We start from the raw sequence: 19039 nt of genomic DNA, 5'->3' as shown, positions 1-19039 counted from the left end.
GCAGCCAGGCAGAAAGGGACCTGGTAGATAGTAGCTGAACATGAGCCAGCAGTGTGCCCAGGTGGCCAAGAGATCCAGTGGCATCCTGGCCTGCATCAGGAGCAGTGTGGTCAGCAGGACAGGGGAGGTTATTCTGCCCCTGTACTCAGCACTGGTCAGGCCATACCTTGAGTGCTGTGTCCAGTTCTGGGCTCCTCAATTCAAGAGAGATGTTGAGGTGCTGGAACGTGTCCAGAGAAGGGCAATGAAGCTGGGGAGGGGCCTGGAGCACAAATCCTATGAGAGGCTGAGGGAGCTGGGGGTGTGCAGCCTGGAGAAGAGGAGGCTCAGGGCAGACCTCATTGCTGTCTACAACTACCTGAAGGGAGGCTGTAGCCAGGTGGGGTTGGTCTCTTCTGCCAAGCAATCAGCAACAGAACGAGGGGACACAGTCTCAAGCTGTGCCAGGGGAGGTCTAGGCTGGATGTTAGGAGGAAGCTGTTGTCAGAGAGAGTGATTGGCATTGGAATGGGCTGCCCACGGAGGTCCCTGGAGGTGTTCAATAGAAGCCTGGGTGAGGCACTTAGTGCCATGGTCTGGTTGATTGATAGGGCTGGGTGCTAGGTTGGACTGGATGAGCTTGGAGGTCTCTTCCAACCTGCTTGATTCTATGATTCTACTGTAAAGTGCTTCAGAGGCAGTATCTGACCTCTGGTGTCTGTTATGCTGGCACAGAACTTCTGTCTGTGCTGAGCTCTGTGGGGAGCTGGGTGGTCCCAGGCAATGCCTCCAGTGAAGGATTCTCAGGCCCTGGGCACCCTCTGCTGTCAGGAGAGAAAAAGCCAAGCCTGGACACCGACCAAAGCACGAAGCTGTCAGAGCACATTGCACCATACAATGAATGGTGTCCCCTGGGATGGGCTGGCATAGAGGAGCAATTTCTTGCTCCTTTCTTCTGCGTTTTGGCTACCATGCCCTGTCTCTGGGGGTGGAGATGTCCAGGGTTGGCCCTTGTGGCTGTCACTATGGCTCTAGGACAGTACATGAGGTTTGGAGAGGGTGAGGCACAGCAGATGGGTGAGAGAGGTGAAAAGAGTGGGAAAATGAGGGCAGGCTGAAAGGCAGAAGCAGAGAAGAGAAAAAACAGACCTACATGCATCTTTGTAAGCAAAGAAATGTCCCAAGCAGCAGGATGGCCCTAAAGTGATCCCAGATGCATCCACACAAGCCACAGGGATTAACCCTTGAGACACCCACACAGAGTCACCATCTTGGCAGCCTGGGGACCTCTGTAAGTGCCCCAGAGATTGGTTCTGCTCCCTGCAGGGTTTGCTGGCAGCAGCAGGTTTGTACTAATCCACTCAGCCTCCTTGGGAGAGCTGATGTGATGTAGGAGAGATGGAGGCATTTGGGGTCCTTCCAGGTGAAAAGCAACATCATAATGTCTGTAATTCATTACTGAGGTTATTTGATGATTGTTCTATTATTACTAATTAAGCTTCTTATGCTGTATGGTGGCTCCCAGGGGGGGACTGGGAGCATTGCCCGAGACAGTAAACACTCTTTGCCCTGTTGCTGGCTACTGAGGACAAAAGAGGGAGGATAAATCAGTGCATTTAGCTCAGGGGGACTTTCAGCCTTTGGCCTCTGCAAATCATCATTATCAGCACAGATTCACCACACAGGGATCTGGGCTTTCCCAGATAGAGAAAAGACAGAAACATTACATTTGGAGAAGACCTTTATGATCATTGAGTCCAACCATTCTCTAACTCTACCAAGGCTGGTGCTAAACCATGGCCCTCAGCACCACATCTCAGCCTCTTTGAAACACCTTCAGGGATGGGGATTCACCTACCTCCCTGGGGAGCCTGTTGCAGTGGTTGAGAACTAGTCCAGCAAAGAACCTTCCCTGAGGCAACCTGAGGCCATTTCTGATCAACCACTCACCCCCAAGGGGAATCCCCAAGGATCCACAGAGGCCAGCAGGGCAGCCCCAGTAGTGCTGGTGGCAGCACAAGAAGACACACAAAGATCTCCCAAGGCTAACCATTCACCATCTCACACAGTTCAGGTGGATGCTGTCCCTGTAGTGCTGCAAAGAGCACAGTGGAGAGCAGGCAGGGATGGGACTGAGCAAACGCACAGCAAACAGCCCCATCTCTGTGTGCATTTAAGAGCAGGGCCATCTCTAAAAGAGACATCCTCGTGGAGGAATAAAGCCTGTCCTTATCCACATAGAACTGGCCTGGCTCACCCTAACAGCTGGGGTAGGAGAAATTGTCAAGCAAAAGCTGCCCCCTCACCTGGCAAATGCTTGCAACACCTGTGCACCAGGCTTTGTGACATGACTTCCTTCTTTAACTCGAGAGAAGTTCAGCTCCTGAGGGCCAGGGAAAGGTGATGCCACCCAGAAATGCTCAAGGCAGCGTGTCAGCAGAGGGGAACATCTGTTCAAGTTCCCAGGTCCTGCCCTGCTCTAGTGCTAGACCTTCCTCATTGCTGCCACCATGGGTGGGAAAAGCTTGAGCCTTGACAAGCTAAGAATGCAAATTTCTCCTTTCCCCCAGAAACATTCCAGGCACAGAGCACCCTGATGGGAATAGCACAGGGTGAGGCACAATATTTATTGTGCTCAGTTAAGCAGAAAGCCAAGCCCAAAATCATCAGCAAAGACAAGTCCATCCCTTAAACCATCTTGTCCCAAAGAAGCAGCATGGGGAAATGGTTTTGTTGCGTGGCTTTGCTTTCTGGTGACCATGACCCTGCGACTGAGCGGTCGGCACTGTGCTCAGCTCGTGCCCTCCCCAGGTAAATAACCCTTATCTCTTCATTTCTCTCCTGCTTCCCCCAAATCAGCTATTGCACAAAATGGATCACATGAGCCTCTCTGAGAAGCCCATGAAGCACTGCAGTCAGGTCCAGACATGGTATAAATCACAGAGGCATCCCAACAAGTATAAAATCTTTGGCTGACCAAGCTGCAGCAACAGGGGAAACTTCTCAGCCTGGCAACAGCAGAGCTTTGGATCCCAGGCAGCAGAGCAGGTTGGTGGCACAGCTTTGTTTGAATGGTTACCTTGCTTTGTGTTGGTCTTTCCATTGAGAATCAATGGAGACCCAAGCTTGGCACTAACAAAGGGGTTTAGAGGGAGTGACAGCAGAGTTAGCTCACATCCTTCTTGCAGGAAGTGGTCCCACAAACCATGCTGTGACGTTGCAAAGACTCCCAGGGCTTTCTTACCTTGCAGCTGTCTGTTCTTCAGCCAGGAAGTGTGCTTAGTGGGTGACGTTCAGAAATCAAACCACACTGGCCCTTTGCCCCCAGGATATTTGATCCTGTTTGCGCTTTTCTGGTGCTCCTCCAAAATCTTGCATCAATAAACACTCAAATGTTGAGTGACAAATTAGGCAGGCCTTGTTTAATCTGTCCTGGGACCTCCCCAACCAAATGCATCTTAAGCAAGAACAGAGCCCTCAGGGAACCAGGAACAGAAAAGCTGAAAGTGACATCATGCCTCTTTTTGTGCTCCCCGTCTCAGCCTTTCCCCTTCCTCTGATACCTCCTCTCCTCCTCTTCACATGTCCTGCTTTGGTCCAGCCCCGGGCTGTTCAGAACGAAGTGACACCTCTCATTCATGGGGCTCTCCTCCCAACAGCACTAACCCTCAGCTAAAGCAGCAGCCGAACCATGACCGACGAGCCTGCCTGGAAGGACAACGAGATCAGAGGCTGCCACTCCAGCATGGGCTGTGGGCACAAGGACGACAAAGCCAGCCTCGCTTCCAGCCAGATCGTGTCTTTTGGCCACCAGCCCCACTCCACTCCTGCCTCCAAGGAAGTGTGGAAGAAGGGTGGCCGCATGTTCTCCATCCTGCTGGCCGTGCACTTGGCCCTGCTGGCCTGCACGCTGGTGAGCAGTGGGGCTTTCGAGAAGATCGCCGTGCACGACTACGATGTCTTCTTCCTGCTGACTGTCATGATGCTGGTGGTCATCATATGGATCATCTTCTACCTCGTCAGCACCTCCCGCTGCCCAGATGCTATCCCCTGCAGAGATTCCCACGCTGGGCCCATCTGGTTGCGAGGTAGGAGCTCATGGGGGCGTAGGGCTGGAGCTGAGGTGAAGGGTGGACATCAGTTATTACATGGGAACCAACAACCAGCTGGGGCAGAGTCTTCTGCTCCTGTGCTGGGTATGGCATCACAGAATCACAGGATGGTAGAGATTGGAAGGGATCTCTGGAGATCGCTGAGTCCAAACCCCCTGCCAAGGCAGAATCACCTAGAGAAGGTCACACAGAAACATGTCCCTGTGGGTTTTGAATGACTCCAGAGATGGAGACTCCACCACCCATCTGGGCAGCCCGTTCCAGTGCTCTGTCACCCTTAAATTAAATAAGTTCCTCCTCAGAAGGTTAGCTCCTGGTCTGTCCACTGGTTTCACTGCCAAGTCTCCCTTTATCTGCAAGGACCCTTGCTATTTTACACCAGGTTCCTTCCCAGCCCTGCCACAGCTCTTGCAAGAGCTGCCAGCCCCGGTCAGGAGTAAGGAGCTGACTGAAAATCCCTTGCAGCCACAATTACTGCCTGATTCTTCTGGTGCCAAAATAATTTGGATGCCAAAGAAGAAATGAAATGGAGGTAGCAGCAAAGGCTCTCCACAGCAATAGTTCTCTTCTTCCTCTCATCTATCTGCGTGGTCCACAAGTGCATGCATCTGTCCAACCACAGATACTTTGGTTCCTCAACAGGAGGCCTGATCCTATTTGCCATTTTCAGCCTTGTCATGGATGTGTTCAAAATAGGCTACTACTCGAGCTTCTACAGCTGCCTGTCTGCAATCAAGATCATCTACCCCATCGTGCAAGCAATATTCGTGGTGGTCCAGGTGAGAGTCAGTTGTTCTCTGTCTTGGTGAGAGGTGGGGTTAGAGCCACCAGCAGAAGGAGCTCTGATCTCAGGGACATAGCTTCACTCTCCACGCATGAGAAGTGGCTGCATTCAGCCCCTGTCCAGTCCACATCTCCCTTCAACCAAGACAGCTTCCCACAGTGGCAGCTCACCTTAAGGCATTGATTTCAACTTGTTCCCATCCTGTGACATTTTGGCTTAGGCCAGGATGCTTTGTCACAAACTCTAAGCAGTCCCCAGCCAGCCAGGTCTCCTTTCCCACAAAGAACAGAGAGGAAGAGCAGTCAGGGCACAGAGACTGCCCTGCAGTTTGAAGACCTGCACTGAGGACCACCTACTCTGGGATAATACCAAAGTGGGAAGAGATCAGAAGAACCAGTTTAGACAGGAACAAGGCCAGGCCATGGGCAGAAGAATGGCAGTGGGACAGGGCAGGAGGAACAGAGAAAGAACAGACCACATCCAGCAAGTGGCCAGCATTATTGACCCGGGTGAAGGAGGCTCCAGCTTGCTCTCTGCTGAGCAGGGAGATCCTTTTTGCAGAACGATGCAATTTGCCTTCTTGCTTTGCTGGAAATGACAACTTCTTCTCTTGCCCCTGCCAGACATATTTCCTGTGGATCTCTGCCAAAGACTGCATCCATGTACACCTGAACGTTACCAGGTGAGCACTGCTGCTCTTGGAACCACCCTGGCCCAGAAGACCTGGGCCACCACAAAGCCACTGCCCTTTCACACAGCTAAGATGCAGCAAGGAGATAATCTCACCACCTTAATGCTGGCCAAAACTAAACCTGCCCAGTCTCCAGCTAAACTTAGATCCCAGATCCAGCAGCTGAGGCTCATGACCTGGGGATCTATCAGGGTTGGGGTTCACTTCACAAACACAAGCATTACTCAAAGCAGATTAGTGTTGAATAAATAATTAGCATTAAATAAAATGATTCAGAGCTGACTTTGCTTCTCTGGGGAAGATGATGACACAGTGAGCAAGCCTCAGGCTAAAACCAGATCTTGTCCATTTTCACAAGACTGGATCTACTGGAGATCAATCCAGACCTATTAATCTCTTCATTGTTGGGTAGCTCTTCCAAAATCAACAAGTGTAATCAGGCTTTGCTGATCCTCATGAGCATGAAGAGAAGATAGGATGAGAGAAAGAGCAACAAAGCAAGGGTCAGGATTCCTGGTCTTGACCACCTGAGTCCTTGCACCACTTCAGGCAGCTCCTGCAGTCCCTCTGGACATGTGTACATCCATAACAGGGACAATAACAACACAGCCTAGAGCCACTGCTTTAATCTGCTGAACCTTCTCTTTCCTCTGCAGGTGTGGCTTGATGCTAACACTGACTACAAACCTGGCAGTGTGGATGTCAGCAGTGACAGATGAGTCTGTTCACAAAGCACATTCAAAGCTGAAGAAGAACATGACAGATGAACTCTACAGATGGTTCCTGAGAGGTAAGCTGTCCATTTATGAAGCCAGCCAGTCCAGGGAGGGACCCCCGAGGTAGAAAGTGGTTTTGCAAGTCAGATTTTGTCCCTTTTCAGAAGAGTAGAGCTGAAGATTCCCTTAACAGAGCTGGCATATTAAAACCCAGGTCTGAATGTTGAGAATATTAGGTTGATGGTTGGACTCAATGATCTTAGAGGTCTTTTCCATCTTAGAAGTCTTTTCCAACCAAAACAATTCTATGGTTCTGTGATTCTATGATTCATTTAGCCTGGAGAAGAGGAGGCTCAGGGGTGACCTTATTGCTGTCTACAACTACCTGAAGGGTGGTTGTGGCCAGGAGGAGGTTGCTCTCTTCTCTCAGGTGGCCAGCACCAGAATGAGAGGACACAGCCTCAAGCTATGTCAGGGGAAATTTAAGCTTGAGGTGAGGAGAAAGTTCTTCACTGAGAGAGTCATTGGACACTGGAATGGGCTGCCCGGGGAGGTGGTGGAGTCGCCGTCCCTGGGGCTGTTCAAGGCAAGGTTGGACGTGGCACTTGGTGCCATGGTCTAGCCTTGAGCTCTGTGGTAAAGGGTTGGACTTGATGATCTGTGAGGTCTCTTCCACCCCTGATAATACTGTGATTTCTTAAAATGAAGAGCCAGAAAGGTGAAAGGCCCTGAAAGGAATGGGAATAAAGCAGGAAAAGGGAGGGGGGGGAAGATTTAATCAGCCACCTAACTTCTTCAGAAAGAACATGAGTGCCACAAAGCTGAAGTGTCCTTCTTGTCGAAGTGGTCAGGTGTTTCTCTGACCTTGGTCTTGCTTTTCACTGACCCTAAGTATCCATTCTTTAGGGCTGCTAACAAGTTCTGGCTTTGTGTTTTGATGTCTCTGCATCTTTGTGGTTCTGTCTGGTTTCAGCGGGAATAAGAAGCAGCTCAGCTGAAGAGTGCAACTGCAACAGCCAAATCTGCCAGATCTTCAAGAATGGCTACTTCTGGCTGTACCCCTTTAACATCGAGTACAGCCTCTTTGCCTCTGCCATGGTCTACGTGATGTGGAAGAACGTTGGACGCTTCATAGACCACCACTCCCACCACATTCAACGCCTGAAGTTCAGGCTTTTCCGCAGGACCTTCTTTGTAGGCATCATGTTGGGCCTCATCACTCTGGTGAGTGGTTTGGGAGTCCTCATTCTTTATGAGGTGCAGGTAAACTCCAGCACTGAGTCCAGCAAGAAGGGCCAAGCCCTCACCATGTACTATATCTTCAACATTGCCTGCCTGGGCCTGATGTCTCTGGTCTGCATCGGCGGCTCTGTCATCTACCGCTTTGACAAGAGAGACATGGATCGGCACAAGAACCCCACCAGGACCCTGGACGTGGCCCTGCTGATGGGTGCAGCCCTGGGGCAGTATGCCATCTCCTACTACTCCATCGTGGCCATCGTGGCCAGCACGCCAAGGGACGCTATCAGTGCGCTCAACCTCACCTATGCCCTCCTCATGATTGCCCAGCACACCTTCCAGAACATCTTCATTATCGAGGGCCTCCACCGGCAGCCCCCCAAGGAGGACCACAAGCGTGAGGCTCGCCAGAAGGACCTCTATGGACTCACCTTTGTCAACATCAACGCAGTGTCCCTCCGCGTGCCCGACGGCGGCGGCGGCGGCACCTTGTCCCCAGGTGCTGCTCCTGGCGCGGAAGCCACCCACCCTTCCGACCTCGTGCGGTCCCTCACCGCCCCCAAGAAGATGAACTGGAGGAGGAAGTTCTTAAAGGAGATCTCCATGTTCCTCCTGCTGAGCAACATCATAGTGAGTACAAGCAGAGAGAAGAACCCTTGTCAGGGCTGGGGGGAGGGAGGCAAGCAGCACAGGGAATACGCTAAAGGTGAGCGTCAAGAAGAAGGGGACAGTCTGTTTGCAGTGGTGCCCTGAGATGGGATGAGAGGCAACTGGAGCACAGGAAGTTCCACCTCAACATGAGGAGAAACTTCTTTGCTGCAAGGGTGCTGGAGCCCTGGAGCAGGCTGCCCAGAGGAATTCCAAACCCACCTGGCCACTGTGACTCCAGGCAGTCTGCTGTGGGTGACCCTGCTTTGGCATGGTGGTTGGACTGCATGATCTTTGTGTCCCTGCCTATGGCAGGGATTGGAACTGATGATCTTCGAGGTCCCTTCCAACCTAAACCATGCTGTGATCTCTGGAGGTCATAGAATCACAGCATCAGTCAAGGTTGGAAGGGGTGACAAGGATCATCCAGTTCCAACCCTGCTGCCATGGGCAGGAACACCTCACACTAGATCAGGCTGTCTAGAGCCTCATCCAGCCTGGCCTTAAACACCTCCAGGGATGAGGCTTCCACCTTGGGCAACCCATTCCAGGGTCTCACCACTCTCATGGTGTAGAACTTATTGCTGCCTCCCAACCCTCACCCTGCTGGGATGCTGTGATTCTGTGAGGTGTCTGTGAAGGAGAGGATGCTCCCCACACACAGCCAGTTACTTCTGTGCCTCCACCACACAGACAGCACACTCACAAAGAATGGGTGGAGAGATGGCACTCCCTTGTCACTTCAAAGCAAGAGCAGCTGCTCTGAGCTGGGACATTTTGGGCTATGCTGACGGACCTGTTGCTTATCACCAGAATATCAGATAATACAATTGATGGGTACAGGAGAAAAATCAGTTTCAGTGTTTCAGCTGGCATTGGAGGATGTGTAAGAGAACTTGTTAAAGCAACAGGAGACACTGAACCCTCCCTTTAAGCCCCCAAAGAAAGGACATGAAGTGACAAATACCTGAGGTGAAGCCTGGGTGTTCTTGAGAGATGACAGCATGTCTCTTCTCAAAACCCACGGCCTAGGAGCCCAAAGGCTGACCCCAGTTTCTGTGAGGAGAAACTGGTCACATTTAGGGTTTCCACTTTTGTGAACAGCCAGGGGACCACAGTCACCTGTAAAAGACACAAAGGGTTACAGCTACACAGCCAAAGCAGCCACACACATGTTCACTGTAGAATCACAGAATCATTTTGGCTGGAAGTGACCTTTAAAATCATTGAGTCCAACCATTCTCTAGCTCTGACAGGCCTGGTGCTGAACCATGTCCCTCAGCACCACATTTCTGGGTCTAAGCACCTCCAGGCATGGGGATTCAAACTGGGAAACCTGTTCCAGTGTTCAAAAATCCTTTCAGTGAAGAAGGTTCTTGCCTCTAGAGAACCTCCAAGTCTCAGGTGGTCACTCACATCGTGGCCTCAAACTGATTTTAGACCTAAGCTTACTGAGAACAAGCTGACAAGGTAGTTCTACAACTACCTGAAGGGACATTGTGGAGAGCCTGCTGCTGGTCTCTTCTCACAGATAGCTGGAAACAGAACAAGGGCAAATGGCCTCAAGCTGAGGCTGGGAAGGCTTAGATTGGACATCAGGAAAAAGATATTCATGGAGAGAGTGGTCAGGCATTGGAATGAGCTGCCCAGAGAGGTGGTGGAGTCACCCACCCTGGATGTGTTTAAGGGTGGTTTGGGTGTGGTGCTTAGAGATATGGTTTAAGATGAATCTTGTAGAGTAGGGATATAGGTTGGATTTGGTGATCCTGAGGGGCTTTTCCAGCCTGGATCTTTCTGTGATTCTGTGACAACCCCCATGCAACCAGGCAGATGTGCTGAGCTTCTGAGTGCAGTGTAAACAGAGCCCAGGGAGACTAAGCTGCTGCCAGCTCAGCCCTGCCCACACTTGCTCCATCCAAAGAGTCTGAACAGGGTCATGCTAATGCAACACGCTCAAGTTCTTGCCCTGCTGAGTGCCTCAGCACTTGCTTCAGGCATGTTTCTGAGCACAAATGGAAATTGGGCTAAAGGTACAACACTAGGTCGTACTGGAGCTTAATGGAAACACAGGCTCCTGGCACAGTCCCATGCTCAGAAGGTTGCTCTTTTCCCATCTCTTGGTCGCTGCGATGGGAGGTGCTTGCTGTGCCACACAGGACCACAGGATGTTGGGGGCTGCAAGGAACCCAAAGAAATTATCAAGTCCAACCTCCCTGCCAGAGCAGGAACATACAATCTAGCTCAGGTCACACAGGAACACATCCAGACAGGCCTTGAAAGTCTCCAAAGAAGGAAACTCCACAACCTCTCTGGGGAGCCTGTTCCAGTGCTCTGGGACCGTTCAAGCAAAGAAGTTCCCCCTTGCGTTGAGCTGGACCCTCCTGTGCTGTAGCTTCCATCCAATGCTCCTTGTCCTATCCCAGGGAGCAAGTGAACAGAGCCTGTCCCACCCCTGCTGCTGACCCCCAGCCCTCAGATATTTATAAACACTTATTAAATCCCCTCTGAGTCTTCTCTTCTCCAGACTAAACAGCCCCAGGTCCCTCAGCCTCTCCTAGTCAGGCAGTGCTCCAGTCCCCTAAACATCCTCATAACCCTCACCAGCAGACCCCTGTCCCTCTTAAACCGAGGAGCCCAAAACTGAGCACAGTACACCCTTCTCACTGCAGTGCTGTTCTCCTCTTCCCTCGAACAGCTCTGGATCATGCCAGCGTTCGGTGCCCGGCCCCAGTTTGACAACGACACAGAGCTGACCTTCTACGGCGATTCCATGTGGCCAGCCATCGTGGACATCTGCCTGCCCTTCAGCATCTTCTACCGAATGCATGCAGTGGCCAGTCTGTTGGAGGTCTACATCATGTCCTAAGGAACTTTCTTACAAGGAAGATGAGATCCTCCTCCAGCAATCCACTTTCTTCCTACCCCCAGGGCTGGGAGAGTGCCCAGAGATGCCCAGGGGTCCCCAGCACTGCCTGGATCTCATCCTCTCACAGCGTTGGGATGTTTATGAACTGTCAGGGAAGATCACCCAAACATAGCCCAGATTTTATTTTTGCTACTTGTGTGTGTGTGTGCACGTGTGTGTGTGTGTGTGTGTGTGTGTGAAGTTCTGGAAGCTTAACAGAGGAAAAAAAGAAACACAAAAGGGATTTAAAAAAGGAAGGTGTCCAGAGTAGGATCGTGGTAATTGCTTTTGGGTCATGCACAGACTCACCTTCCTTGTTAAAAGCCTGTTCACTCCATGCCACTGATGTGGTCTCCAGCAGGTACTCAAAACCCTTGGCCCATCAGTGCCTGTCCTGTGTGCCCAGATTCGGAGGGCACAAGGGGTTAACACAGGCGTGGAGGCAAAGACACGGACACTACTTCAACTTCTGGTACGGCCAGTTGGAAATCACTCCCCTGCAGAGATGTGAAAACAAATCAGTGAGCACCAAAGGCTTTGGGAAACATTTTCATCCATCTGTATTGCCTGTTCCCTCTTCACTCTTCCCTGTCTTCAGCCCTTTCCAGGGAGGCATCACTGCTGCTGAGTGCAGTTGCTCACTGCAGCCTCCTCTTCCTAAGGGACAGAGCATCCCTACAGGAGAGCTGTGCCTCTGGCCCTGATATGGGATTGCTTTAAGTACACTTTTTTCCCCCCTCCCTAGTTTTCCTGAATCAGGGCTCAAGAATCACAAAGATCAGATGGGCAATACAGTCTGGGGGATGGCAGAGAGATTTGGGTTTATTTTTCTCCTTTTTATTTTTTAAGAGATAATGATTTTTTTTTAAATATATGAACATTTTTGTACACAGTTATTTATTGATTTGCACTGTAAAATTGAACTCCTGAAGGGACCTTCTGTGCTCCTGAAGACAGAAATCAAGACAATGCAATGCCATGACCAATTTGATCTCTGTGCTCTGAAGGGATGCTTGAGCTGCACCCTCAGCCCTGTGTGTGCTTTGAGGCTGTAAGCACAGCCCCAGGGCATGTGGCAGCAGGGCCCAGACACAGGTTTCTGGGTGCCTGCAGCTCTCCATGAACCACTGTATGATTGAGGGGGCTTTCAGAAGAGGATTCCTGAGCTGCAGGAAGTAGAAATGGGCCCCTTTGCTGTGCTCAGAGTCCAAGCACAGCCTCAAGGAGCTCACACTGCCATACCAAAATGGTGTAGCTGAGCTTGGTCTGTGCCCTGAGACATCAGAGTTTATGGTTCCAATAAATGGTTTATTGTCCCATCAGGGTTTATCAGCCCAATAAAGAACACTGCAGAGGTGCAAGAAATCATCAAAGCCTGCTCCTATGGACCTGTGTGCATCCATCAAAGGAAAAAAAGAAAATAAATGGAAATGATGATACTTGAGATGGAGAGATGTAGTTTTCCACCTGATGGCCCAGGCTAGTATCAAACCACCTTTCCCCTCCAAACTTAGATCACCAAACCAGAAGGCACCAGTGCCTCCAGCTGGCCTGCCTGCCAGCTGGCTTGCCCTGGGGTGGGTAGAAGATGGGGTAAACCCTGATTTCCCCTGCCCCCCAAGGGCTGCACTGATCCAGCATCTCTAGAGTGGGCCAAGTCTTTCCAGGTGGCCTCTTCCAGCCCCACCAACCCTGCAAAGGTCTGGGTCACAGGACCACAGGATGCTAGGGGTTGGAAGTGACCTCTAGAGAACTTCCAGCCAAACCCCCCTGCCAGAGCAGGACCAGAGAAGCTACTGCTGGTTCTGTTTTTCCCTATTGATCTGGGAAAGATACAATCTGTGCCTAGAAACCTCACCTCTCCCAAAACAAAAGCCTTTTTCATTTCAACTGCAGGAGTCACAGACTAAGGCAGAAAAGAGATGCAAATGGTGCTCAGACATCAGCCTTACTTACAGCCCCCCTGCACGTTGTTCTAATCCAAGCTGCTGAGCTCTGACAGGGGCAGAAAAGGCTTTAAATCACCTGCTCTGTTCCTGGTGGGCACACTGGGGTTTCCTCCCACGTGCTCTTGTTAATGCTTGCTCCTAGGTTCCCAGGGTTGAGCTCATCAAGCCAGGCAGGGTAGAGTTTGCACTGCCCTTTTGTTCAGGACAGCAATTGCCAGGGCACTTCTGGGGCTAAATAAACCCAGGATAGGTTTAAGGAGAACCCCCAGCAGTACTGAGGCAGGTAATAAGCCCAAAGCTAAAGGTCCAATGTAGTGAGCCAGCAGAATCACAACATCCATGCACAAGGAATCATACTGGGATGAGAAGAAGCTCTTCACAGCAAGAGTGATTGGCATTGGAATGGGCTGCCTGGGGAGGTGGTGGAGTCACATCCCTGGAGGAGGCACTTAGTGCCATGGTTTAGTTAATTAGAAGGTATTAGGTGATAGGTTGGACTCAATGATCTCAAAGGTCTTTTCCAACTTGGTTGATTCCGCCAAAATGCCCTGGGGACAGCACAAGCTCCACAAGGACCCCTTGCTAACCTAAGCCTTCCTCAGGCTGCAAAGGCAGAGTTCCAAACGAGGGCTGTGTTCTTCTTCTGCCCTCCAGCCACGTGTATCCATCAGCAGATCCTGTCTATATACCCAGAGAAAGGGGACAGAGGGAAAGTGAGCACCCACAAGTCCAAAAAGCAACAAAGAAACTCAAACCCCAAACCCTAAGAGAGCTTCACAGTAAACACGGCTCAGGAGCTGCCTGCTGGAAGATATCAGCTCAGAGTCAGTTAATTGTGCAAAGCAGAGCTCTACAAGGCTGGTGGAGAATCATCCAAATGTCCCTGGGCAGCTCCTCAGCACAGCCAGTGTCCCGGGTTGCCACCTACATCCAGTGTGTTGCCAGAGCAGGCACAGCCACATCCTAGCCACACAGACCATGCTCTTCTGGGCCTCTGAGCTGCTGGGTGAAGCAGCCAGGTGATGCTGGCTGCTCCATCACTTCTCCCTTCACTAGGAGGGGACTTTAGTGAAGACCTGGGACATATCTCCTCATAGCCCACTGTAAGAGTGAGATATCTCTCCCTAATGGAGAAATCTGTGCAAGGGGAGAACACTCCAAATGTAGAGCATCTGAGTAACGTGAGCAGGTCCCACCTGGTCCTTTGACCTCCCACAGACACAGAATCACACAGATCACAGAACATTAGGGGTTGGAAGAGTCCTCCAGAGATTGAGTCCAAGCCCCCTGCCAAAGCAGGATCACCTAGGGCAGGTTACACAGGAACACATTCAGATGGGCAGAGAAGGAGACTCCACAACAGCAAAGCAGCCTGCTCCAGTGTTCTGTCACCCTCACAGTTCCAGCTTTTACCTATTGCTCCTTGTCCTATCACTGAGTACCACCAAAAAGAGCCTGACACCTTCACCTTGACTCCCACCCCTCAGATATTCATAGACACTGATCAGATCCCCTCTCAGCTTTCTCTTCTCCAGACTAAACAGCCCCAGGGCTCTCAGCCATTCTTCATAGGAGAGATGTCCTCATGACATACTCCTGCAGAAAAGCACTGCTGGCAGCTCCACCTTCCACACCTGGAAGGGGAGAAATTGAGGCACAGGAGCTGAGTGAACACAAAGCTTGTACCAGAGCAGAGAATGAAGCTGGGCCCCGAGGCCACCAGCAGCATCCTGCTGAGTGCTCCTGTCGTTGTACCAGTTATGGAGCCAAGACAATGCTGTGCCTCAAGGTGACTGTTTAGGTGGTGTCCACCAAAAATCAAGAGCTACAGGAAAGAAAAAGGGCTGCCCTGGGGCTTGTGTGTCTGATGGAAGCTTCCAGTCTCTGGTATAAAGCCTCTCTGGGACAAATCCCTTGCAGTAAAAACCTCCTTGGTCTCCCAGGGATCTGAGGACCTGCTGTACTTGCAGGGCTCTGATAGGAGCACTGAATCCCACTAATTAAATAAAAATCACTCCTCATTTGATGCCAGGGTTAAGAATCCAGCTCTGGTTGAGCCTAGGAAGCATCAGACCTGCAGGTCCAGGCCCAGGATTTGACCCACTGTGTGAGTGCTAAAAAAGTCCCAGTTCAGACCCAGGCCTGAGGTTTACAGTGCAAGGGAGAACAGCAAGAAGCAGAATGGGGTAAAGAGCAGGAGATCAGAAATTACTGCTCAAAAAAAAAAAGCAGGGAAGGCCACAGCCAAGGCCAGAACTGAGTCATCATCCCACCACTACCAGTTTCACATCCACTCCTCTGCTTCTTAATCATTTGTTATTTGAGGGCGAGTTTTGTTTTATTAGGGGAGCAGAAGAGAAAAAAAAATCAAAAGCCTTTTATCTGAGTGATTTGCTCTGAGGTGTGTCAGGGACAGGGGAGGAATCCAAGTTAATTATTATCTGTCAGAGCAGCAGCTGGAAAGTGATGCATGGAGAAGGTCACAAGGCTGATGGGCTTGCAGCGCAAGGCAAGGCGCAGACTGCGAGCAGGACTGGCTGGGAGGTGTGCTGGAAGCTAGGGCAGGGGCTGGAGCAGGCACTTCCCAGGGACTGAGACAGTGCTCCTTGGAGGAAGGAGCAACTCCACTCAGGCAGGAGGCCGAAGCAACCTGCATCAAGAGCAATAGAATCATGGAATAGTTTTGGTTGGAGGAGACCTGAAAGATCAAATCCAACTGTCAACCTAACACCACCATGGTCATTGAACCATGTCCTAAAATGCCATGGCCACAGGTTTCTTGAACCTCCCTCCCCAGGGGTGGTGACTCCATCACCTCCCCGGACAGTCTTGTTCCAGTCCCTGACCACTCTTGCAGCAAAGAATTTTTTCCTAATCTCCAATCTAAACCTCCCCTGGTGCAACCTGAGGCCATTTCCTCTCATTCTATTGCTTGACACTGAGGAGAAGAGACCAACCCCCAGCTCACTCCAATCTCCTTTCGGGGAGCTGTAGAGAGCAATGAGGTCTCCTTTCAGCCTCCTTTTCTCCAGGATGAACAATCTCAGTCCCCCTCTCACAAGACTTCTGCTCTAGACATGATCATGAACAGAGCCAGCACACACACCCTGCATCAAGGCACAGCACCATGGCTTCCCCTCACCCATCTTCAGAGAACCATAGAATCGTTTGGGTTGGAAGGGACCTTGAAGATCATCCAATTCCAACCCTCCTGTCATGGGCACAGACATCTCCCTCTAGACCAGGTTGCTCAAGACCTGATCCAACCTGGCTTTGAACGCCTCCAGCGAGCTCCACGACCACATTGGACTAATGTTGGCCAAGGCTGTCCTTCCCACCCACCCCAAAAGCAGCTGCTCCCTCCTCAGCCCCCTCGCCGGACGCCACCAGAGAAGGGCAGGGCGTGGGAGCCGCGGGGCGTGCGGCACTCCTCCGGCCGCTGGGCAAACACAGCGGCTGGCCACAAGCCTCCTTGCTCCCTGTTTACAGATCCGCTTGGGCCCAGCCTGGGTGTTATTGCAGGGAAGCACACAGATAAGGCCATTAATAAGCACAGTGCTGATAGCAGCGGGGCAAACATCGCTCCCAGCCTTCAGCAGCCTGCTCCCAGCCTCCGAGTGAAGGCAGCTTCTGCGGGGCAGTGATTTATGGGATCGATCCCGGCAGTCCCGCTCACCCTCTCCCCGCAGCGCCCCTCTCCTGCACGCCTGCTCACTTAATGACCTGGGTAAGCTGGTGTCAATACATTCCAATTAAGCAGCTGCTCTTCTTCAACAGAGAGGCCAAATGAGGAGGATTAAGTGGTCTCCCAGGGCTTCACAACTCCTCTGGGTTCCATCCGGGCTCCAAAGCGAGACAGACAAGGAAGGATGCCTCTTCTTTGCAGCCTAGATGCAGAGCCCCCTTGGCAACAACCACCGGGGCACAGAAGACCCTAAGAGTTAGACTGGGGCACTGCAGACCCCAATGTTATAGAGAAGGCACTGGGGGACCTTAGAGCAGCCCTCCAGTACCTGAAAGGGTTGACAAAAAATGCTGAGAAAGGACTTTTTTACAAGGGCTTGTGGTGATAGGATGAGAGGGGATGGATTATAGTTTAAGGAGGGGAAATACAGACTGGAGATGAGGAAGAAATTCCTTACAGTGAGGGTGGGGAGATGCTGGAATAGGTTGCCCAGGGAGGTTCTGGATGCCCCCTCCCTGGAGATGTTCAAGGACAGGTTGTACAGGTTCTTGAGTGACCTAGACTAGCAGAAGGTGCCCCTGCCCATGACAGAGGGGTTGGAACTAGATGATCTTTAAGATGCCTTCCAACCCAAACTGTTCTAAGATTCTGTGGTTCAGTTTCAGGCTGATCTTTAAAGCAAAACCCTCTAATTTCACACAAACTTCTCTTCCCCCAGATTTAATCAGTCTCCTGGACTCCACTCCCCAGTTCTGCACCTTGACTCCAGTTTAGGACCCAGCAACTGAAAACGAGCCAGCTTTGTTCAAGTCTCACATGGAAATTGTTTGCTTTGTTCAACAAAGAGGCCACCAAATCTCTCTGCTAAGCTCTGGAATGGGGTATGAAGTAGAGCCAGGCACCCAGAGGAGGGCCTGACTCCACTCAGGGGACCCCAAAGCATCCAAGCACGAGGATGTGGTCATCCAAGCAGGCTGAAGATGCTGATGCTTTGTTGAAAGGCAGAACAACTCCAGCCTTGGGTACTCACAGAAACCTGCCCAGCTCAGAGCCCAGGCTCCTCCACAGCAGGGCCAGGTCAGACATTAAACACAAGTGGTGTGTTGGCAGGCATTAAACACGACCAAGGCGCACTGAGGGTGTTTTCAGCCAGCAGGGCCCCTTTCACTCTTGTTTTCCTGCCCTTTCGTCACATCCCCATACCCGATAACCTGTGCTCCCCCACCCACTCCTAGCCCTAATCAGCTCCTTGAAAAACGTTTTCTGACCTCTCAGCTCACATAGCTTTGCTAGCTGCAAGAACCCCAGGGCGTAGGAGTTCATCCTGGGGCACACAAATGATCCCTTCCACGGAGAGCTGTTGTCTCCCGATGGACCCTCTAGGCTCACCAGCTCAGCCTGAACACCAAATCCCTGTGGCCAGCCACAAAACCAGAGGCAGTGGAAGTTTCATTTAAACATGAGGAAGAATTTTTTCACTGTGAGGGTGACAGAACACTGGAACAGGCTTACCAGAGGCATTGTGGAGTCTCCCTCTCTGGAGATATTCAAGAGCAGTCTGGTTGTGTTCCTGTGTGATCTGCTCTGGGTGATCCTGCTCTGGTAGGGGGTTGGACTGGATGAGCCTTCAAAGTCCCTCTGGCCCCTAACATTCTGTGATCAGTTTACCACGAAGTCCCAAGACAGAAGTCAGGTTGCCCTGCAGGCAAGAGGATGGGGACAGCACAGCTTGAACCAAAAGCATCCCTGACCCCACACAGCTGAGCCTGTGAGGTTTGCACAGTCCTGTTAAGTCAGCATTAATAGTTTGTAACTATCACCCCCTGTCCCGGGTTAGGGGAGATCCCTCCCCTGGGGAGAAATAAACTCACCACAACACAGACCCTTTTTTGAAAGTCAGGGAAACAACCTTTCTGCCAGAAGGTCATCAAATTGGCATCTTCCCTGCACCTAGGCTGGACTGTGAGTTTTGCCATCTTGGGTCAGTTTGGGTACCTATGCCCTGGATAAGAGTACAAAGTAAAGACACATATGAGGAAAAAAAACCCCAACCAAAACCTTAGGGTCTACCTAAACCCAAGGGATTTGGGACCTCAGGTGGATTCTAGACAGAGCAATGTGGCCAAGCACTCCCAGTACAAGCCTGTGCCAGGAGATTAGCTCTTCACTCACCCCAGCCGTGGCACAAATTAGTCACCACAGCTTGTGGTTTTACCAGTTGGCAGATTCTTTGCTGAGGCCGTTGGCATGGGGCAACCCAGTGAGTGAATAAAGCAGCCGATCCCTATTGGCTGCCCTTGGCAGAGCAGAGAGCTTCTCACTGAGTAATTA

The 19039-nt window shown here is 51.3% G+C and overlaps 1 protein-coding gene and 1 long non-coding RNA gene across 2 annotated transcripts; one reads left to right on the top strand and one right to left on the bottom strand.

The window, feature by feature from the left end:
• Window positions 1–2973: 2973 nt before the first annotated feature.
• OTOP2 (otopetrin 2) lies at window positions 2974–11035 on the top strand. The gene is made up of 7 exons (XM_064151766.1): window positions 2974–3027; window positions 3639–4067; window positions 4734–4870; window positions 5499–5557; window positions 6223–6356; window positions 7256–8151; window positions 10865–11035. Exons 2-7 carry the CDS (start codon window positions 3671–3673, stop codon window positions 11033–11035), a joined length of 1794 nt encoding a protein of 597 aa, XP_064007836.1. The 5' UTR covers window positions 2974–3027; window positions 3639–3670.
• Window positions 7983–18831, bottom strand: LOC135179714 (uncharacterized). The gene is made up of 5 exons (XR_010304086.1): window positions 18580–18831; window positions 18221–18407; window positions 11384–11571; window positions 9137–9291; window positions 7983–8133 (listed from the first exon to the last, which is right to left on the bottom strand). It is a non-coding gene; the product is annotated as an uncharacterized LOC135179714 (long non-coding RNA).
• Window positions 18832–19039: the final 208 nt, after the last annotated feature.

Source organism: Pogoniulus pusillus, chromosome 11, assembly GCF_015220805.1.
Source record: "Pogoniulus pusillus isolate bPogPus1 chromosome 11, bPogPus1.pri, whole genome shotgun sequence".
Taxonomy (NCBI): Eukaryota; Metazoa; Chordata; class Aves; order Piciformes; family Lybiidae; genus Pogoniulus; species Pogoniulus pusillus.
Note: the sequence above shows the minus strand (reverse complement) of the source record. Positions and strands in the feature narration are given on the sequence as shown.